The 23,926-nt window shown below is 41.4% G+C and overlaps 1 protein-coding gene across 20 annotated transcripts in view; it reads right to left on the minus strand.

The window, feature by feature from the left end:
• Nucleotides 1–23,926, minus strand: part of BBX (BBX high mobility group box domain containing) — a 153,251-nt gene that overhangs the window by 24,353 nt on the left and 104,972 nt on the right. For 15 of the 20 annotated variants that reach the window (XM_042031611.1, XM_042031609.1, XM_042031617.1 and 12 more), the window contains 6 exons: nt 22,675–22,755; nt 19,215–19,295; nt 16,163–17,078; nt 15,145–15,274; nt 11,815–11,963; nt 4,631–4,717 (listed from right to left, as the gene is read on the minus strand). In XM_042031611.1, coding sequence (XP_041887545.1) covers nt 4,631–4,717; nt 11,815–11,963; nt 15,145–15,274; nt 16,163–17,078; nt 19,215–19,295; nt 22,675–22,755 — 1,444 coding nt within the window. The remainder of the gene's footprint in view (nt 1–4,630; nt 4,718–11,814; nt 11,964–15,144; nt 15,275–16,162; nt 17,079–19,214; nt 19,296–22,674; nt 22,756–23,926) is intronic. The other 5 variants (XM_042031604.1, XM_042031600.1, XM_042031599.1 and 2 more) reach the window with 4 other exon arrangements.

The following is a 23,926-nucleotide window of genomic DNA, read 5'->3' on the forward strand; positions in this document are numbered from 1 at the left end:
ATTAACTTGATTGATCAGTACAGCTGGGGGTTCCCTTTTACATTTCTCTTTCTCATATTGTATGAGAAAAAAATAAAGAGAAACAAAAACCTTTAAAGGTAAAATAGGCAATAGCTTGAGACATAAGGAGTGTATGATGTTGACATGTTTGACTAAGAAATACCAGAAGGTAGCTGTAAAAACTCAGATGCAGTAAGGATATTCCCTCTCCATGTTTTTATATTGTTTTATATTCCCTCTCCAAGGTTTTTTTTAATCCTTGAAATGAGACTTGGAAGTTGTCTACCTTCCTTTTCTCCTCTAGCTCTAAAATAAGCTCTTTATCACTTCACCATAACATTGCTGCCATACAGTCTTGAAGAAGGAAGGATTGAAGGTAAACAATGAGTACTTTGTGTGTGGGTGCAGAGTGAATGCAGAAGGGAAGAGCATCCTCTTCTCTAGAAGTCTTAGTGGACACTGGGTTTAGATATCATTTCACTGCTTGCTTTACAGAGTTATTATTCAAGCAGACATAAAACTTAACTTGGAGGAAATCACACAAAACCTTCACTCACAAGACCCTTTGCACTGACTTCTAGAGGAGAAAGGAGTCCATGTTTCAACAACTCTACATCTAAACTAGGTGCTCCTGCACCTGCTTCAAGAAGAACAGCATCCCACTGTTTCAAGTGACAAAAGTATATCCATACAGATGCTCCAAATCAGGACCTGGTTTTGTTCTGCAGGAAGGATAGGGCTTGCCAGGTTTAATTCCCTGTAGTTTTCTTTAATCTATGTGACATCCATTCTGCTTCCACACTGTCCTGCATTCAAGAGCTGTCCCATGAGGAGCTCAGCTAATTTTCAGGGGAACATTGTCTAGACATGATAAGAGGTTCTGCAGTTACTGTGCAGTCCTGCCAACAGGTAGTTGCATGCTCAGCTCTCCACAACAGTGGCATGGGCAGAACTACTGGGCTATTTTTGCAAGCTGAGTTGAGAACATGGCATGAAGGTGTGGACCTTTGGGCATGCCTACACCAGAGTGGCAGAAATGACTCTGAGAGAGATGTATCTGGAGGTCTATGCCAGACGGTTTCCTCAGCTAGGTTTGTAAAGGTTTGCATGGACAGTTCATCCTATTCTGCAGGCATGCAGAGGACCTGTAGTCGTACTTCCCCCATCTCTGTGAACAACAAAAATGAAGTCAATTGAACTGACTCAGCACACCACAGCTTTTCAGACCAAACCCCAACAAAACACAGATTTGAAAGATTTTCTTTAATGATGCCTGTTGTGAGATACAGCTGCAGAAGTTTAACCACAATTAGTGGAAAACAAATGCTCTGTGAGTGTGAGCGTGCTGGTATCAAGGAGGAAAGGTGGGCTGTAATGCTTTAATAGTCTTTATGAAGTTAAACAGTGAAAAGCTAGCCGGAGCATAGCTTCAAGTCACCAGTGCCTAGGGAACCACTTCATGAAGGAAGTGATGCCAAACAGACTGACCTGGCAGAATTTCCAGCTCTTCTGACAACAGGACACTGCTACAATACTTCTTTGGGGTCAGGCAGCACACAGAGATGCAGCAAGGGCTGTGGACTAACAAGCAGAGATACACAGCAGCAGATGGCCAAACCAGGTGTATGAGACAGCTGCCTGGGTGGGAAGCTCTGCTGCAGGAGCCTATGCTGATCCAGCCCTCCTCCAGCCAGAATGGTTGCCAAAGGCACAGAGCTACTGGCTCCCTCTGGGCTGCAGGCCCCACACGACGGGCCCTGATGTGTGTGGGAGAGCTGCTGCAGGAGCAGAATCAGGGACAGGGCTGCTTCACACATGAGCTGGTGCTGAGACCAGTGTATGTGTTCATCCTCTCTTCTCCCCCTCCTGTGCCAAGGCCACTGCTACAGCTGGCTGCTACACAGACCATGCAAGAGCCCTCAGCATAGCTCACTAAGTGTACCTGCAAAGAGGCAATCACTGTGACTTGGTATTTTAAGTACTGCTTCCTATGAGAAAGCCTTGTTGGTGTGGCAGAAAAATTCAACTCTCAGATGAGTGTTAACTTCCCTAGACAGGCATCGGTCCAGCTGTGCTTCTGTCAGCCCTCCTAAGGAAAAGATGTATCTCTTGACACATTCAACTGCATTACTGTGTGCTCTCTGCAGCATTTTACTGGTGTTTTACTGGGCTGTATCCTGCTCTATGAACTGCTGCAAACTCCTCATATGGCGACGTGCGCTGGTGCTGCCATGTACAGTGTGGTCAAAATTCACTCAGATTTTCATACCAGAGACACATGGGACAACACAACTCAACCATATTAAATCTGCCTTTACTGTACTTACTTTCCTTCACTCCTAACAGAGATGTGCACAGGCACACACACTTTTCAAGACGACAAAACATGAAGCCAGCATGACCTCTGCTGACAGCAATCCTTCCAAGTGTCTCCTCTGCAGCTATAAAAACATTCAAGCTCCTTCTTACTGCAAAATTAACTTCATAAAAACCAAAACTGCACATTATGTAGACTTGTGACTCACCATAAGTATAGACTAACCACAAAAAGGAGTCAAAATTTTCCTCTATTGTTTGATTCACAAAATGCTGAAATAAATATCCGAATTGAAATGAAGATTCTGGGATTCCCATCTTGAATGCTGCAGAACATGGGACAGCTCAGTCACACGGTTTCGAGCCTGTTGCCTAGGAACTCCTGGATGGAGGATGAAGATCTGTAGGCAGCACATGAGGGCAAGGCTGCCCAGCACCTACTGAGGCCATGCCCACACTGCACTTTGCTGATCAACACTTTGCTTTCAGTCACTACAGGGTACACTTCAGAGTAGGCAAGACCCCAGATTTTCTCCCCTCTGTAACTCAGGGGAAAATGCAGTTCCCCACCAATATACAGACATCCATTGCCTTTCCTCTGATGATTACATGTGGGCTGTGTAAGGCTCCTAAGTTCCTCATGTCTTGCTGTAGTCTTGGGAGGAACTTAGCAAGCTGGCTCTGCCCCAAATGCACAGACACATCTTTAATGTTTAGACACTATGACATTATTCACATAACATTTAACTTCCAAGGACATGCCTCTGTGTTGTGCTGGAAAAAATCCAGGGTACTCAACACTTGCCAGGCTTGAATCTTTGATCATAGTGCACACTTCACTTTGCATCAAAACAGGCTGGCTTCTTTTAAACAAATGCAGGGTTTGACATTTTGTTTACCCACATTTTTATCTGTAGATTTTAAACTATTTATATTTTTTACTCTTTATTTAATCATCTACTAAACACTTTCTATTTATTTTCCCACCAGAGAATTTAAACACTCATTTTTAAAAATAATTTGTCTACATGGTCTATTAATAATTCAGGAACAAAATCTGAATGACACCCAATAAAAGCAATGCTAATGTATAATGCTTTTTTTACATGGAACACAGAAGCAAGATAGTTACTTCTCATAAGCAACTCCCACAACATATTTGTTGTACAAAAAGAACAAGACAAAGTAATTTCAAATTATTTGCATCAGGGAATGCAGAAGAGCAGGCAGAGCCTATGTGGGCAAATAGTGCACGTGCATCACAGAGGACAGAAAACACAGCACCAGGAAAGGAGAGGAAATTACATGGCCAAGTCTTAGGGAAAGATATTAACCATAAAAGTAGCTGGGGAAACTGGAGATGGGAAGAGCAATTTTATTATCTTAGAGATGAACACAGATGGGGGAAAAACCAGACAAAATTAATGGTCTTAAGTAAGGAAAACCAGAGAGGCTCTTCTACACAACAGGAATGTAGAAGAGAACACCATTGTGGAACAGCTAAGGAACAGCCTGGACATGACTTGAATAGTGTGGGCAACATGATGACAAAAGGGCCCAGGGAAGCAGGCTAAGGTATAATCCTGTACATACAGTACACTTGAAAATGCCCCTCAGAGTTGTGAGTATGTAGCATGCAGGATTACAATACTGTAACAAGAAAAAGACTTTGGAGAGCTAACAGCGGATAGCGGGCAGAGAAGCTCCAGAACATAACTTGAAAAACTGCAGAAGGTATTTTCAATATGAAGCAAACAGAAAGTTGGTTAAGATTTCTACAGAGGCAGGGTTGGAGGTTGGTATTTCTGAGATCTGGTGCAGAAACAAGCACTTACATCCCAACCAGGCTCTTACACCTTGACCAGCTGCAGTCTGCAAAGCTCCAGATGGCAAGAAATCACAGGGAACAGGAGATAGGGACATGCATAAATGCTCTGGCAAAATAATATGGTCACTGATACAGAAGGATGCAGATAAGGACAACCAAAGGACAACATAGCTATGACCTGTGGAAGATAAAAGTTTTCAGGGCCAACTGCAGAACTGCCTTTGCTTTGTCAGCTCTGCTGCATGGCACCTGGAGCAGGGAAACTAATTAAAGGGAGATGCCAAGTAAAAAGAAAACAGCATCATACTGGAGTAAGGTAGTATCAACTGGAGCCAGGAGGCAATGGAATCACAGCAGACAGGGAAAATAAGGAGCCAAAGCGATCAAAGACTAGAGAGCTGAGCTGTCTCTGTCTAGAAGCATTTCCCCAAGACTGAACTGAGAAAGAAGGCAGCCGAAAACCTTAATTAAGCAATGCACCAGTACCTGTGTCCGGAACATTAAGCTTCTTTCTGTGCTTAAATTTGCTGACAATTTTGTGGAACAAGTTCTTTTTCTGAGACTGGAATGAACCTACAGACAACATTAATAATACATACTTTCAATTAGAACCTTGAAAAAGAGTGCAACAGTCACAGTATGTACTGTACAACTTCCCCTTCCTATAATACAAGTTGCCATTTCACAGGGAAGCACAAAACCTGACCTTCTGCCAGAGGGGACTCTGGAGGCTTTCAGCAAGCTGTACTTCAACCCACCACCTCCCAGTGTTTAAGTGCATACAATGCATTTTATGGAACAAAGCCTTTGCGAAAGCTTAGCCATACAACAGAACATGGGGGTTTCTTGCTTGTTTAAAGATATACTCTCTTTTGCACGTATATTGGGCCTGGCAGGGAGTAAACTTTACTCATAGCAGCCTGGATAGTGCTGTGTTTTAGATCAGTGACCAAAACAGTGCTGGTAACACACCAATGGCTTAGTTACTGCTGAGCACTGTTTACACAGCATCAAGATCTCTCTTTCTCACTCTGGCACCCCAGCAAGTAGGCTGAGGGTGTTCCAAGAGGTTGGGAGGGGACACAGTTGGGACAGCTGACGCACACTGGCCAGGAGGTATTTCACACCATACTCAGCACAAAACTGGGGAAATCTTTTTTTAAGTTGTCCATTGCTCGGGTACTGGCTGGGCATCAGTTTGTTAGTGATGAGTGCTGCCTTTTGCATTACTTGTTCCCTCCCTCCAACTTAGGAAACCGTCTTCATTTTGACCCAGGAAGTATTTTTCCTTGCTTTTCCCCTTCTTCTCTCCCACATCCCACTGTGGGAGCGAGCAACAGGGTGGGAACTTACCTACCTGCCAGGGCCAACCCACCACAAGATGCAAGAGCTATCACTGCCTTTCTGGTGACCAGAGATGAGATATAGTAAGTGGAAAAGTAAAAGCTTCCAGAGAAGGAAGGTGAGGCTATGTCCAGCTCATGGTATCATTCCTACTTTACCAGCAGAGTCTTTACAAGGAGCAGTCAGAAGACATCTTGTGTGACACTGGACCACAAAATATGCCACTATCAGAGGTCATCAAGAAGTCAGTCTTTGCCTCATTAGGGGAGCTGTCAGTGATATAACAGCAACACAGGTGTAAGAGATGCATAATCTCCACACTGAAAAGCCATTTTTAGGGATTTTACAGAAACTCCACTTCAAAATCTCATGTCCAAAGACACAGTGGAGAAGCAAGTCTTCAGGCCAGTTCAGAACAGACCAGCCCAAACAAAAACGAGATGCTGTGCATCTGACAAGACTTACAAACTAACAAGAGGGTGTCCTTCCCATCTCCATCTCACCTGGAAGATGATTCTACCCACCACAGATACTGGCCTTTTCACTCCTCCTCATCCTTAAAAGGAACCAGACACATACATTGGCTACTGGGACACAACTGCAACCATACAGAAACGTGCAATCAGGGTATGTCTACATTACACATCTGCAATTTGCCGTCTCAGACTCCCTATGTGAGGAAAGGAGGAGTAAAGTGTGTAGCACATGGAAGAAGTATTTAGTCTTATGAGATGAAGGCCATTCACAGACACTAGGCTGTCTGATCAATACTGAACACTACTGAGAGAAAGCTAAAATCCAGCCAGAGGCAGGCATAGAAACCCTAACATCTTGGCACATGTTGGCTTTGTGGCTCACTGCTACTTCTTTTTTAATACGGAAAAAAATCAAAACTTTGGAAGAAGATTAATAAACTTCCAAAACTCTGGAAGTCAAACAACAAACCAAATAAAAGTCCAAGCAAGAGATCATCTTAGGCAACACCAGCTTGAATCTGAACAGCTTCCCAAGTATCTGTATAGAAAATACCAGAAAGTACAATAGAAGGGTCCATAGTCACTCAAACTTACTGAAGTGTTGTTACAACAGCTTCCCAAGTATCACAGAGAACTAGTCTAGTGTCAGTGCAATAAAAATGTAATAAAAGGAATGAAAAGGCTCAGAGAGCTCGAGCAAAAGCCTAAATGAAATAACTGAGCTTTTCTTGAGACTAAGCCCAAATATGTCATCCACACTAACAGAAACAAGTCTTCCCACCAGTTCCACAAGAAGACTGAGAGGCACATAACTACATGATTCTTGTGACATTTTTACTATTATTTTTTACTTAGCAGATCAGTGATTTTTGCAGGTGCTTGGAAGAAACAACATATTACATATCACCCCGTCTCAATTTCTACAGCTCAATCTGCAGCTTACAAACCATTTCAATCACTGTCCCAGACAATCAGCCAGTGTCAGCAACTCTAAGAAGAATAACTGAGATTAGAAACTCAGGGAAAGATGACAAGCATTGCACAGAGGAGGAAACCTGTGTCTTTCATCTCTTTTTTCCCCATCCAAAGGGGCCTTTGTCATCAGCCTCTTTCTGCGGCATGCCACTTTCCCAGATGGAAAATCCAAGGACATTGACTTTGGTGGGGCCAAAAGAAAAGCTGCCTTTCACTAAGGAAACTTCCTATTTCTTTCCCTTTTAGCTGTTACTCCTGTGAGACAGTGCCCAGTAACACTTAGAATACCCTTTGGCCATAAATGCATTGAAAGAGAACATCAGCTAATACCTAAATAAGTCAACATACTTGGACCTGAGAATGTAACTTCTGACTCCATGAGAAACTTCATCCACGCACTCTGCCTTACCAGCGTAGGCACAGTCACTGTGCAGGAGCTGACAGGATGCCTGGCTGGGCTGGACCTGTTTCATGGGGACAACAGGCAAGTATTCCAAGACTTTGAACAAATGCCACTTGTGAACATTCAATCCAGAGACAATCCATGACTGAAATAACTAACCTAAAAGTCTTGCTGTTAGACAATGGATCCGGGATGTGATTTCCTATAGAAAGCTGAAAAAACCTTTTACTGTTAGTTTACTTGTTATTGTTACACAGCCATCTGCTCATCTTGCACTGTTGGAAATATTCTACATGGCTCTGCCTCTCCCTGGCACTTCAGCAATTGCCACAGGATTTAATCCCTGGCTTGTCCATTGTGCTCACTGAGCACAGCAGGGACTCCTCCTGGGAATACTTGCTATGGCCAGTGGCAGCTGCTCGGGGAAGCAGCAGGCAAGAAAATGAACCATATCTGCATTTCCTCCAAATTTCTGGGGATAGGCCTCCTTTGCTCCCAAAAGGTCCCTGTTTTAACGGATCTGATCAAAGAGAGGACGTTTCAACAAGATCCTAACAAAATCAGGACAAAGAGCCTCTGCATTTCTGCATCTCCCAGAGGAAGGTGCTGTATTTTTAGGTCATGATCCTTGGAAAATTACAGCACGCAATCTCCAAGCATCTGAATGCTTTGAACCGAGCCAAAAAGAACCCCAGATCTAAGACCAAGAGGAATGCCACAAAGCAGCATGCGTTTTAAGCTGATGCTTTATTTCTAGTCCTAGAGGCCACAGACAAAAAAAGCCCTGTAGACAATCTTTTCCCCAAATAAAACTACATTGTGCATTCCCCTCTTTGCCTTCCCAAAACGAAAGCTTTAGTGCAGTGCTTGGTGTATAAGTGAGCATTTCTTCACAGTACAAGGCAGAAATAATGACTCTGCCTGTTGCTCACTTTTGCATACAAGCAGATTAGTGACTCACTGCAGACAGCTGACTTCTGCGTGGTGGGATATTTTGGCACATATGCCATTGGAAAGACAAAAAAAATGAAACAGTCACAGCTCCAGTAAATGTTGGAGCAGGCCATCTGCACAGATTCAGTATAGCTGTATTCTTCAGCCATTTTGTGACATTATTATTGTATATGCACATTCCCAGTTCAAAATGCTTGATGTGAATTTTGTCAAAGCTTTATGGCTTGATTTAGTCCTGCTCCCATTGAAGAAAGACCCCCATTAATTTCAGTGTGAGCAGAATTTAGACAATTTGGAAACTCTGGGGAAAAAAAAATGCCTCTCATTTAAGAAAAGGTTCAAATTTTTCTTCATACATGCGGATCTGTAACAGCTTTTGTGTTACAGGGTTCTTCAGGTGTTTTTATATGAAAGAACTGGCTGAAGTGTGGACTGGAAATGACAAGCACAACAGTAGTAGTCAGTGGCCACTGCCCTACTGATTCTTCGCCTAGGAGTAGGAAAACATCCTGACAAACCTGGGTGTGTTCTTAGGCAGCATATCAAGCTTGTTGCAGGCATAGACTAATGACATTTGACAGAAAATCAATCCAGCACCATTTACTCCAAAAGATAACTTATTAAAGCATACAGTTACAGTTGGGGTGGGGTGCAGAGAAATACCCTAAACACAACAAACAAAAACATTTCTCCATTTTTATTCACCTAACATCCTGAGGAAGGTTCAGTGTGCAACACTCCAACATATTTTCTAAATTTTACATGTTTAGTAGACACTGATCTGTAGACTTCAAAAATCAAGTGGTTATCCATGCTGAGTGAAAATGTGTGGATAGTTTATGATCCTGTACATGCTTATTCAAAAATCAGGGCATCATTTCAAAGAGTGCTTACCTAAACCTAACCCTACTGATTATTATCACTTGGAAACACCCAGAGGCCCCAAACACTTGTAGACACTGCTTGTGCTGCACATCTCTTCTAATTACCTGACAGAGACACACCCAAGGAAAAGCCACATAGCAGAAGCAACTCCACACAACACAGTATCACAGAGCAGTGCAAAGTTAAGGTCTCCCACATCCCAACACAGTCACACCCATAAGACTGTATTGATATTGACCCTTCATGGCTCATGCTCATCACATTGCATAAGATGCTACTGTTGTTTAATTCTGAAGGTGTAAAAAACCAGGACAATTCAAAAAACCCAAAACCATTCCAAACCAAGCTCTATTATTTTGCATGATATGCCAGTTTCATTTCTTGCAATACCTGCAGTAGCCGAGCACACAGGCCTGCTCATGCTATGTTTTTGGAGACCAGGGTTCTCTAGGAGTCTTTATACTCCTCACACTTCACAGGCCAAGAGCATGATGAGGCTCAATACCCTGTCAGTGCATCACAAATTAAATTGAGGATTCAGCTTAATAAATGTTTGGCTCAGCTGGAACAGACCTTACTAAGCTAGTAAGCCCGCTTGTATACACTTTAGGTCAGATCATTTCAAATCCACAACTCACATCCTAATTTGACACATCCTAAGAAAATAAAACACATTTAAAATTGACCTGCTGCCATGAAATATTTACTTTTTAGCAATCTTTTTTTTCCAGAAGAAAAATGTTTTGTTGGAAAGTTTTTCAAGTACCTCTCGAGAGCTGACTGAACCTTGCTCTTCAGGGGGTTGGAATGACTGACACAAGCGGTCAGCTTGCCCAGCTAAAGTGTGTGAATTCAACATTTGCTGGAATTAGGAGCAGGTATCACTAGCTCTGTTCGGATTTAGTTTGGGGCTGTGGTTAGATGTTCACTACAGAAAGAGGAGAGTTACTATCAGATATTCCTGCCCTGGGGCTGCTTGTTGCAACCCCACAGCTCAGTTGGTGGAAAAGTTCATGTGACTGTTTACCATCTGCTCAGTGCAAAGTCAGCTGGCTTAATTTAAAGAGCCCTTATTGTCAGCCAGAGGCAAATGCTCCACGACTGTCCCCACAGGGCTGTACCAAAACTACTCATATCAGGCTTGTAACCTGCCTGCAGTTATGTTTTTGACCTTCCCTTGAGACAAGGCCAAATATATTCCAAAGCTCTATAAGTGATGCTATCAAAGATAAAAAATTAAACTCTCCTGTATGAGCCCAACCAAAAGCAGAATGCAGTTCTGGGCTACCTGGCTTGAGGCAGAATTCTAGTCCACCATTCCCAAACAACACAGGGCCTGCAGAACTTTAAAACATACAAACACTTGAACAGGTAAATACGAACAGGCAGCGAGAAACCCAATGAGCTGCTACTCCAACTTCAATTGCTAGATCACTGTAGTTGAGGAGATTTTCTTCCGAACAGATGTTGCTTAATTAACCAGTGTGTTATCATACTGTAAAGCAATTCATTCATGCTCATTTAAGAAGTTCTGTCAAATACATACATAAAACAAAATTAAAGGCAGCTGAAATTTAGAAGTAGCTCGGTATGAGCACAAGTCTAATTTTGCAAAGTGGCTGTTCCACATCTAATTACAGAAATCAATACCAAAATTGGCATGCACCAGAAAAGAACAGCTGCTCAATCCTGCACACTCTAATGTGATTATTTGTGAAGCATTCAAAAGGCATAGATCTAATCCAGGGTCACCTGGCTAAAACAGCCGCATTAGATCTTAAAACCTGTCAGTCAGTGGAACTACCACTGTTGCAGAAAAGGAAACCAACTTCACATTGCAAGCTGTGCCTGATGAGGATCCTCTTGAGCATCCTTTCGTCTTCCGGAATTACTGGTAGATCATGCCTTCATTTTGTGATGCTTCTATACTGTACATATGCATCAGTATTTCTGCCACAGTATAAAAGTTGTTTTACCTTACCACATTGTCACTTCTCTACCACCTCTGTGTTACAGGTTGTCTGTATAAAGAAATAGCCAAGCATGTCATGAGTTTCTCCCTCCAGGAGCCTCAGCAATGGAGCTGGGTATGGAATTGGTTTTCACATCCTCTAGCTTTCTTTTTATCACATCAGGACATTTTTGCTCAAAACTTATGACAGTTATATTCTTGATAGAAGAAAAATTACAAAAGTTTCCTTCAGACATCTCTGTTATCTTATGTTTTAACTTACAGATCCTAAAATTACAGTGAAATGAGAACTGGCATAAAACTAAGCTTAGAAAAATGTCAAAATGCAACCTTTGATCATCTGCCCTTTTTTCCCCATTTTCTCCTGGGAAAGCTTGTCAAATTCACTTACCTCACAAATATTCATGTTTTTGGAAAACTTTCTTGCTACAGAAATACATTTCGTGTACAAACTCTACCCAGTTCTACTTATCATTAAAATCAGGAATCAGGAGTACAGCCTGAAAACTAATCCAGGTGAGAACCAACTAACTTCAGTGCTAGGAAATTTCTTCTTTGACTTCAGACTTTTCACAGGTAACAGTAAAGTAAGGATGTATAAATTCCTGAGCTTGTCACAGCACTGCTGTTGTTTAAGAATGTACTGCACATGGCAATTTACCTTTGTTGGATTTTGGTAGTTCACATGAGCCGCTTCCAACCTTTCGCTTTTTCCTCGAAACAGCTGAATTTTTCCTGTCAAAGGTAATAGGACTGTATTGAGGGAGGCTGTTGAATTTCTTTGCAAATTCTTCTTCCAATTTTGCTAAGCTAAATGGGAAACAAAACCGTTCAAATTAAATGTAACTCTGTCAGGAGAAAAAACGATACTGTTTAAGAGTGTGCGTGTGTACACACACACCCTTCTACACAGTGAGGAAAAACATTTAAGTGCACACACTGTAAACAGCAAACCAGTATATATTAACTTTGGAATGAGAATGTACATTTCTGCTTCTGCATTTGTAACAGTACAAATTGATTACCTTAGTAACATATGCTAAAATTAGAAAAAAAATAATGTCATACTGGTGACATTTAGCTCTGTTTGCTGCACAAATTCATACAAGAGATTTGTCTGTTCTGTGGGGGGAATGAATAAAGACAGTAAAACCAGTAAATAAACCAATAAAATAACTTCACATAGAAGTTCTTACACCAGAATGAAAACAGCATTTCAAACCAGAAGAAGAATGTCAAACTAATCAGTCTTCTGTGGATATTCTGAAACATGAAGCTTTGGGGTGGAAATTAGTTTTGTATTTGTTCTGGGTGATTAGATTTTCTCCCCTCATATTTTATTTGCTGTGAGATGAAAAATGCAACTAGCTTATGCTTTCATGAAACCCAATGCGCCTCATACTTCAGCTCAACCTGAATGACTGTCAGCAGATTAACTACAACTCAAGAAATCCACAGACAAGGTATGATTGTTCCTAACAGCCAGAAGAAAACAAAGCACTCGAAGATGATGGCACAGCATTTCTGGCTGTAATGTCTACACTGGCTTGCATAAGCACTCTGTTCCTGCAAATTTTTCCAGCCAGGCAGGAGTATAAGTAGGAATTGTGTTTTAGTAAAAGGCAGTGCACACAGTTAGGCAGGTTATAAATAGCACTGTCAGTGGTGGGGGAACAATGACATTTTCTACTTGTTTTTAATTCTCCTTGCTATGAAAAACCTCAGCTTGACAGAAGTTGGCGTGACTGTTGGAAGGATGACCCTTATACACTTGGAAATATCACAAGAAACATGGTGCTTCTCTCTGCTTTCTGAAGCAGCACTTCAAACAAACTGCATTCTGAAAGCTTTGGTACACAGAATGATACCTCATTTTATCTCTGTAATTATTACTTCTCTCAGTAAGCAGTTTTCCATCTTAAAATACAGCCCTGGCTCTTTGCAGACCAGGTGCATGGTGGGGTTTGTTTGTTTGTTTGTGTACACACGTTTTATTTTGGTGTTAAATCACAAAGGTATCTGACATCAGTAGTGCTTGGTACTGCTACCTTTATCTCTTCCACATGGATGTTCCCTGACAACCACAAAACCATCCAATTTTCTGCTCTGACAGCTGTCATGCAATGCCATCCTCTGACTCAGCTCCTCTCCCACTGCCTGTTCCCACTTGCCTCATCTCCTGCCCCGAGGGCATGTGAGGGGCTGCAGCTCTAACTGGGAAGGCCCCACCTCATTTGACAGTAGATGAGCTGCCATCCTGGCTAGTAATTTATAACTTTTGTGACATGCAGGCACTGGGGAGTGCTGCCATCTCTACATCAGCGATTAATTATTTAAAAAAATAAAACCCATCCACACTGTCATGAATTTTCAGAGGCTCTCAGAAGCCTGGTTAGACACATGTAGCTGAGCTGAGGTGTTCATGCTGCAGAGCCTAGTCCTGCCAGGAGATACATGCAGGTAGAGCACTGCTTGGCAAAGGAGTTGGCTGTACATGGGGAAAGCAGATCTGACCTCGACCATCAGGGAAAGGCAGGCAGCTACTGATGGGGAAGGTAAGGGGACACAGGGAAAATGACATAATTCTGAAGGGGTGTCCTCACCCCTTCACCAACACATACAAAATGAGGCTGAAATGTGATGCTGAAGGGAGCAGAGGGAGTTAAGCAGAGCAGGTAGAGGTAAAACCGGCTCTCCAAGTAGCCAGAAGATGAGGTAATACAATGAGCAGGGATACTGGATACCTTCTCCAGCACTTGTGCTTCACACATTCTTAATTCTGCCTTTACAGAGTTCACTAAATAATATTCATTAATGATGCAACTGAATAAAGATGAGAGATTGGAAAATACGCATTTCCTCATCCAGCCAGCTAATAAGGGTAGAACAGTGCTGAATGAATGATTTAGACAATTTTCCTAGCTACTTTGAATAAATAATTTACAACTACTTTTTTTTCTATGCTGCAAGATGGGATCAGCTTTCCCACCATTATGTGTGAAAAGTTGTAGTCTTCAAACTTAAACTCAAAAATATTTCCAAAATTTATACAAAGCTCTAAAAATACAAAGTGTTCCATTTTTTCTTGACTAATTTTTCTTGACTATCCTGTAAACAAGACTTGGGGATTCCCACTGATTTAGTATCTTTGCTGAAAATGAGCTGCAACTAGATGTCACATAGACTAGGTTATAAAAAGGGTTACTGCAAACCTGCAAAACCAAACACACTGTAATTTTAAGCAAGAAATATGGAAAAACTCCCCCTTTTAAATTCATTTCCCCATCTGCAAGAATTTGCAAATATGAATGGCTACCCAGATTTAACTACTGCACTTGCAGCTAAATAAATCTGTAATACTCTGACAAAAATCATTACTTGTATACTAGAAAAGTAATTCTGTACAGCCTTGCTAAATTTTGATGCATCTATACTCATTAATTGTTTTTAAGATAGATTGAATTTCTTCATGGTGGACATAAACAGTTTGAATATCTTTTCTCTACAATGGAAAAATGACGTATTTATCATAATTATTTGCCAATATAAGAACATTGTTTACTATTCCTCTGTAAGCAGTCTCTCCAAGTGGGCAAAGAGATCTGTTCTTTCTAGTCTAATTCGGTTTATGATGACTGAACACCTACACAGAACTTTAAATACTGCTTGCAAAGTACTCTGAAAATGTAAGTAACCCTCTTCACCACTTTTTGAGCAGGTAAATACTATGTGGTTTGTTCAGAATTGAGCATATAACATCATTCAAAATCATTTACAGTGGTGTAAACCAGGAAAGATCTCAAAGGAATTACTTTGCTATATAAAAGACAGGTATTTAGAGCATGACTCAGTCCAACAGGGTTTTTAATTTTAGGAATTGTGATTATTTGGGTGGTAGATGCAGTTCACTTAGCCACAGTGAGGAGGACTCACTCTTAAAATATTAGGCTGACCTAACTAAAACATCAAACAGAGTTAAGCCACAACTTACCCAAAAACAAACTCTTCCTTTGGCTTAGTCTTTTTCAGTTTTTTGTTCCCACTTGTGGAAAAGGCCCAGATTTCTTCATTCCAGCATCCTTCATGATCTGAGGAATTGCCTTTTCCTGAGCTTCTTTTTCCTGTGATGAGGGCAGAAAATTGTTTCTCATCTTTAGAAAAACGTCCCAAGACAAAGTAGACTCAGAAGAAACTTGTGTACCCAGTCAGTACTGCAACTTATGAAGTCTGACCTTCTTGAAGGCAGTTAAAAAACATTTTTCATTTTAAGCTGGGCAATGATGATATTAACAACTATTCTGCATCCCCTGTCCTGTCTTTTCCTGGACTACCTCGAAAGTCAGGATGTCTTCAGGTATAACGAAGGAGAAAGAGATGAAGAGATATACAGTAATAAGCTTCCCTAGATTACAAACATCTTTTATCTTTTCTGACTGTTCTAATTACGCATATAAATCTACCAGTTGGAAAAATACATTTCCAGACATCTCACTGAAAGCTTCCAGAAATTATCTCAAATTTGTCCTTTCACAAGATAAAGGGTTCTCACTTACCGCCTACAGCAAAACTAACAACCAAAGCACAACCAGAGCACATTTGCTTCTTGCAGGATTGAGAACTATGCTCACAACCACAAGAGCTGTTTATATAGAAACAAGGTAATTGTTTGGGGTTACATACATCACAAGTCCTGCACACATCTATCAGCAGGCTGACAAATTAAACAACAAAGCCTTCAGTCAAGAAGTTAAAACTCAAATCATGAAAGACAAAAACAGAGCATTTAAGAGTCTGTGAGGTAAGCAGGAACACAGATCACAAGACTTCAAAAGACCTGCCCCGGAACATGGAGTCCACTCCACCTGTCCCTAACATCTCGGGTGGCCAGGCACAACATTCCCATCACACACTGCTCAAACCCCAGCTTAAACATGGACTTTTGCTTTTCCTCCCACCCCAGGAAGGCGTTTGCAGTTCCTGCTGTAAACAAAACACTCAAAGCCACCCACCTCTGTCCACGTTAGCGCGCAGAGATGTGAGCATGCCCTCTGACACCAGAGTTTTATAAAGAGCACCTTTGCAAGATCTCTCTGATTTCCTGGAGCCACAGGTTTCTATCTTTTTTACACAGTCACTGTCCTCAGTTTTGACCTGTTCTGGTAAGCTTTGGGGTACCACCTCCTCTGTTGGGGTCAGTGGTTCCACTTTAACGTTATCAGAAGTCTCACATGGAACTTCCTTCCTGGCTCCAATACTAAGGAAATCGGGAGGCTTTGATTCTTTGGTGGTCTCCATCAGTTTCTCCTTTGATGTCTTCTTCTCTTTCGATTTCACTTTTTTCTTTGGTGATTTTGTATCCAACACGCTTCCCTTCACATTTGAGACAGGGCGGGTTTTTTTGCGGGGAGTATCCGCGAGTCTCTCAGCACCCCAGTCCCCCTTGGCCACAGCTTCAATTGTGTACATTACACTTTCAATGTCCGACTCAGAGGACTGCCTCTTTTTACAAGATTTCTTGGGGGTGGATTTTTCATTTGTGTGCCGGTCCAACTTGTTTTTTTTCTTTTTCTTCTTTATCTTTTCCGGCTTTAGCCCAAGGATAGTCATGTCACCCATGAAAAGCTCTGGAGAACGGCACATGTGATCCTTTGTGTTATCCTTTCTCTCAAAAGGACTGTTTTCCATTGCAAGACTAGTAAAATCTCTGCATTTTGCAGTTTCTGATTCCTCAGCTTTTGTTTCATCCAGGTTTTGCATATTCTCTATCTCTGATTGTTCTACTTTTCCTTTACTGGAGTCCTTCACTGTTGTTTTCTCCAGTTCTACTTCCATGTCCTCTGAAACTTCCCCTCCCTCATCTTCCAGTGTTTCCACTTTTGTTTTCCCAGGTTCTTTCACTTTTACTCCTTCTGAAGCAAGGCACATCTAAAGTAAGTTTAAAAACAGTCCCATGAAACAAACATCAGCTGTCAACAATACTTACTTATACTAACAGGAGCATTAAACAGGGAATCAATCTCTCTGGCATTTTAGTTTAGGAAAGCAAACTGTGCTACAGGACAGTACTGAAAAACAGGCTGAAGCCCTGCTGAAACCAATGCAATGGGATGAGGGCTAAGTGCTAGAGTAACACTGGTGGGGTTCGATTCCTCTAATAGAAGAAGACTCCAACTGATCTCAGTGGTGTTTCCTTAAAGTGTCTTTATATAATCTGGAAACCCACTGCTAGACAGATTTTCGGAATATCCTAAATGCAACAGAACAGAGTTATCTCTGACTATTGCCACAGACATGCTACTTGAAATCTCACATCCATTCCCCTTTCAACTTTCAAATGTCCCTAATACAATTCCTTTCTCCATTTTCCAAATGGCCTGGAAGGAGGGAGAGAAAAAACATTTACTGAATCTCACTAACTGAGATCATTTTCTTTTACTTGAATGTAAGAAATAATTTGGAAGGTAGTACAAAAGCCTTCCAAATCTTTCTTCTCCTGTCACAGACTTATTTTGCAAAGAACTGCAAAGCAGCAGTGGTTGCCATGGTTATCTCCTCCTGGAGATAACACTAATGGAAACCAAAATCCTTATACTATCTGAGGAACATCGATATTCAAAAAAAGAGCTGTCAGAAGGTCCTCAAACTGCCATGTTCCTGCAGCACTGACTTGGGAGATTCTCTGTTTTGGATCACCTGTAAGCCATGCTTACACCTCTACAGAAGGTAGTCCTTCATGGCACCAACCAGCTGCCCTTGGCAAGACATGCTTTGTTCTTACTGTCCCCTCTCAAAGCCCCCAAGCTGAATTCCCAGTGCTGTTTTGTTTTTAGAACAAATGTCAACCAGTCACCTGGAGCAAAACCAGATGGAAGATGCTTGCTTTGAACCAGACATCAGAAGGTTCCTGCAGCTCAGCCCACAGGCCATGTGGTCAGTATCGATGTACCTCCTGCAGACCACTGGGTTCTCTTTAGGTCCATTTTAGATTTCTCAGCCTGACAAGGCTTTTTTTCCTTGCAAACTAAAAAAGTCTCTCACATACCAATTTATGTAAGAGCGTAACACCAATGATTAGAATGTTTTTGTAGCAGGTTTCCAAAATTCTTGCTGCACAGGGTAGAAACTACTGATGTGGTTCAGGACAAGCTGGACTGAGCACTGTAAAGCACCTGAGCTTGGGCAAGACGCAATATCTATTAGGAAGCAGGTTAGACTAGGTAAAGGAGAACTCCACAACTCTGCTGACGTGGGTTCTTGGTACAAAGGTACTTCTGTGACTTTTTTATTACACTGCAATGTTAAGCACAGCCTGTGATTTTCAAAAGCTAAAGATCAATCTTTAAAATGGAACTCACTGGACTAATATTTTGTCAATTCAACATACGTCCCTCTAGCCAATGGATTATTTTTTTCCTTTTATACACTTCTTCTGCAGTAGCCAATAGTACAGAGCTATAGATGTGGCTACAAAAAAAGTGACTTCTGTCTTGTGAGCACTAAATAAACTTGTAATTAAACAATCTTCGAGATTGGGAAAGCTTAAAAAAAAAAGTGTTTAGAAACAAAATAAATGCAAAATTTCAATACAATGCCATTGGTTTTAACTGTTCCCAGAAGGAAGATCTGCTGAGTATCATAGTAGAATTTCTATAGAAGTCACTGACCTGTTAGTAGCTCCTGACCATTAACCTGAATTTGTTATGGCAATGCCCAAATTTGAGTAACACAGTAATCCAGTCCTCTCTCTCAACTATTTGTGCCCCTCAGCCAAACTCTAAAACCTCAAAGCCTAAACCAAGAAACTGAATCAAGTTAATTGCAAAGTCCCTTTGCTGCCAGGAACTGGTGGTACTTCTGAGCCACTTAGAAACCTCTAAGTTGATGGTTAGTCTGGGGAAATCTTGACTTGTGGCATCTGAGCCATGATAACTGATGGTTCTATAAGCAGCAGTGTAATTATAACTGTAGCACCGTTCTGCCTTTCAGCCTTTGGCATTAACAGCATTAACTTCTCCACCCCACTGCACCTGGAGCAATTTGTCACCAGTGTTTTAGTATTACCTCTGCCAGCTGAAATAATGCTGATGTTCCACACTGTTTCGTTAAATCGGAAGGCCCTGAACGGGATGTACTCGAAGAAATCTATGAAGAGAAAAACCAACACAAATAAAGCATTCTTTTATCAGTACCAATTCTTTTATGTTTATGATACAGCTTTTGAATGGATTGTTTCTCCCCACCTTCCCAAAATTCTTTCCTAAGATTATATATTGAAAAAGAAGTGCAGACCTGTACACACTGGTATAAATAAAAGCCTGCTCCAACACTACTCTGGTGGGTAACACCACTGTACACTAAAAGATTCCTGCAGATTTGGGGTTTTTCTTGTCAGGACTCCCTTTGAAGATCAGGATGAACTGAAGCACATGCTCTCTCACACAGAACAGACCCCAGCAGCTAAGCAACAATTTACACCAGCATGCAACCAAGCTGGTGGTGTTTTTGAAGGCTCAGTAGGACATCGGATTCCAAAATTTTTTTCCAAAAATATTTTATTTAGTTATCATAGGTTAAGGAGGCTATTTTATTTATTATCCAATTCCAAAAATATTTTATTTAGTTATCATAGGTTAAGGAGGCTATTCCTTTCAGGCTATGGCATTGCCTGTTGATGTCCTAGAGGACTCTTATAAAAGAGATGCTATGAACCCAAAGTTAAGTAGGAGCCCTCAAGTCTTTGGTAATCTTTAGTACTCCTCAAGTAAAAGGAGGCTGTCATGGAAGCGTGTAGATGATTATCCTCCAGAATCATTTTCCAGTATCAGGCCTTGATACTCTTCAGTACTTTAGAGTGTTTTGTATCAGTTTTGAGCTAGGTGCAAAGAAATGCACCTTGCATTTTTCTAAACAAATTTCAAGTATCAGGATTGGCCACTAGTATGAAGAAAATGGTCTATTTTTAATGACATATCCCATCATCTCTGACCAGGCTTGTGGGTTTTTTATACCTCCTTCTTTAGCCTCCATAAGAAAGTCAGGTTATAAGGGACTGGGGAACTAAGTAATGTATTTACACCCTTTTGGCTCTCCCTATCCCCACAAACTCAGTTTTCATTGCTCTCAATTGACACAGGCCTACAAAGTTGACCGCAGAATTTGGCCTATCACTGCCGTAAAAGAAATAAACAAAAAAAACAACACTGTCTCTACATCTCCTGGAAGGTGCAGCTCTTCACAGCATCTCCCAAGCTCTGACCATTAGAGCTCAAGCCTCCACATGCTGCTTACAGCCAAGTGCTGTTAGTGCTGTGGCCTCCTTGCCTCAGTGAGGTGATGCTGCACCCCCGCACTGCCTCCCTTCACTCTCATGCCTCCGCACTAAAGGCTAAAGACAGAGCAAGAGACTCAGCAGAGCTGAACACCAACAGCCTCCCAGGCTTCAGAATGCAGAGTGGCTGCTCCAACCATTCGCAGAAACACAGAAATCCTCAGAATTTTTAGAAAATAATTTAACCCCCCTTCTGCATTTTATTTTGATCACCATCTGTGAAATACTGTGAAATATCAAAAATGAAGGGATAGGGAAGGGGGGGGGGAAGAAGATAAAATTGGTTAATCCACACAGCAAAGAGATGAAGGAGGAGCAGAGCAGTGTGGCATGATGAAGAAGACAGGCTCCCATGCACCAGACGCTTGCCATGCCAGCAGCATGGAAACAGTAGTCCAATCCCCTCCCGTGCACAGCATCTGCAGCTTGGGAGTTACAGCAGCATAGCACAGCTCTCTGCCAAATCCATTTGCAAACCTAAGACACCCTCGAGGTGATTATGAACATGGTTTATTTGGGATGCTCCAAACCAGATCCTGAACTGCTATCTGAAAACTTAAGCTGAACCTCCCACATATAATTTATCCAACCGCAATACAAAATTAGAGTTCTCCAAAACTGGGGAAAAAAAGAAGAAAAAAATCAGTAAGCACTGATGTGCTACAAGACCTAGAGACATGGAGGATGTGCGTAGCACATCTGCTGTGTTTTTCCCTCTTTGAATCAGAGCCTTTAACATCCATTTTGTGGATTAAATTAGGCTTGCAAGAATCCATCCAAGCAATCACTGAGAAATTACAGAACCTGTCTAAGATACCATGTCATGCTGCCAGACTTAGCTTCACTTTTTCTGCCACCTGCAGTACAAACTGTGCACTCCTGTGGACAAGCATCTGTCCTTCCACTAAATTAGGGCTTCACAAGCTTCACAGTCACATCACAACTTCTAATGCTGACTTCTAAAACTCAGGCTGCACTCGACAACAGCCTTACTCCAGAACAGCACTACTCAGACTGCTGCTGTCCTGTTAGAGGCCATGTTAAAAACTTCTGGTGTCCCTGAGTAAGCACTACATACCCTTCTGCTGTCCCAGAGCTGCAACAGCCAAATAACCTTATGGATCACTGATCACAGTTAGGTGTAATCACCCTTGCACAGGCGCTGCTGGCAATAGAGCACAGAGCCACAAACTCTACCACTGCCAGAGACTGCCTGTACAGTAAGGCAGATTTTCTTCCACTCATGTAAGTTCCTATAAAGCCACAGTCTTGCAAGAGTATCCATAGAACAAGACATGAAATATTTTCATTTCAATGCTTCCAGTCTCTGCCTTTTTCCTGAGAGGGACTGACCTCACCAGCAAGAATATAGGGCTGGCTGCAAATACACAGGATACAGAGAACCATTTTCCTTACTGAAATAGGATGTGAATTTGAAATAAAAATCTAAAACACCACAACAACAACCAAGCAAAAAAAGTGTAGAAGTAATGTGCTAGCATAGTCCCTTATTTATCTGGAATACAGCATGTATCTTCCTCTTTCAATCATCACAAAGAATAGTATTTGCACATCAAACCTCAAAGATTTTTGAGTGAATCATCCATATCGAAGAGGAGACCTCTACAAGGTTGTATTTAAGACTCACAGAAAATTTCTAAGACTTTGGGGAAACGTGACCCAGCATTCTTGATTACTGCTGACAGCTGCCAATTTCAGAATTTAATATACTGCATCAACTTCCAACTCTTCATATAGATTCCTGATGACCTCAAAGTCTACTTTTCCTATTCTCAGTCCCTGATTAAGCAATGCCCCTTCCAATCATTATAATGAAAGCTTTATTTTTCAAATCCTGGTGTCCAGCTCCTCATTAAGAAGAATACTGTTATCTCCTGTCTTTGCTATTGTCCTGAGCACTGTTTTTATTATAGTTATAAAGCTAATTTTCCTAAAAAGAAGTGTAACTTTCTGTGCTGTCTTTAAGAAAATATACACATTCACAAGTGTTTAAAAGACTAGGTCCCTGGGACCACAGCCACTGCCTACTTTTCTTGATATTACATTATTTACTAATCTGTGTTTCTGGGAATACCAAATTTGATACTAGACCAAACCTTAAACAATTCATACTGTTTTGGTGAGAAAGTTATACACATCTTCCCCTTGTGACACTACTGAGTATAACTTTACCTCTGCCAACTGGAAGAGTGCCGACTTCCCACAGTGCTTTACTGGCTCAGGACTTGGCAACTGGGAAGTATTTGATGAGATCTAGGTTACAAATGAACAGAGGAGAAAATATTTCAGTGGCACACAGGAAAGACAGAAAGGAAGGGAGAAAAAGAATGGAAAATAAGGGTTAGTTAAATCAGTTACTTTTAGTTCTTTCTGGCAAAAGGCCCTTCTTCAGATAGGCAACCCCACCCAAGAAACACTTAACAGATACGTAGAAAACAGGAGACTACAAGCAAATACAACATTCCTTCCTTAAATTATGCTCATGGATACTCTATGATTGTACTGTCCACAGCTAATATTCTATCATGCCGTGTGTTTTATGTCTGTTTTGTATGACCAAGTGAACAAATCATACCTTTGCTTAAAAATACGCACTATTAGTTGTTAAGGTTAAATAAAATTAAGAAAAGCCTGGGCAATATTTCTCATTAATTAGATATAGAAGAGGACCATCTGTCCTCACAGGCAGTTCTTGTTTCACTTTCTTTAGTCATAAAAAAGGAAATATGTTTGGAGATCAAATCTAGCCTCCCAAAGAGCTGCTGGTGTGCCAGCACCTGTGATGAGTAAGTAACTACCATTACCACTTTAGGGAATTGCCTTTACAGCCAAATTTTTTCAGACCTGCTTCCCAGTGCAGCACTATGAATTCAGAAATGCAAGGATTATTATTTCTGATATATGATTTTTTTTTTGGCATGGCATTACATGGTAGTATTCGATCTGGAAGCCTTGAAAAGTCTTGGGGCAAAATCACCAGTGTTCCTGTGGTATCTCCCTCACCACAAAAAAAAAAAAAAACCACTAAGGACCATGACTGGGCAGGTAGTGACAGGACAAGGGCAATGGTTTAAGCTGAAAGCGGGCAGTTTTACAGCAGATATTAAGAAAAACTCTTAACTCAGAGGGTGGTGAGGCACTGGAACAGGTGGCCCAGAGATGCCCCAACCCTGGAAGTGTTCAGGGACAGGCTGGATGGGGCTTTGAGAAAACTCATCGAGTGGAAGGCGTCCCTGCCCATGGCAGAGGGGTTGGAACGAGATGAGCTTTAAGGTCCCTTCCAAATCAAACCATTCTATGGTTCTATGATCTTTCAGATGCAAAAATCATCACGTTTGCCCTTCTCCTTGTATTTAATGCTTTCTTTTGAACTAGGTTATCTGAAGAATTTACCTTTCAATTACCTGTCAAACAATTTATTACA

This window comes from Corvus kubaryi, unplaced genomic scaffold, assembly GCF_017639235.1.
Source record: "Corvus kubaryi isolate FWS band 111438036 unplaced genomic scaffold, C.kubaryi_AGA036_p1.0 37341, whole genome shotgun sequence".
Lineage (NCBI taxonomy): Eukaryota > Metazoa > Chordata > Aves > Passeriformes > Corvidae > Corvus > Corvus kubaryi.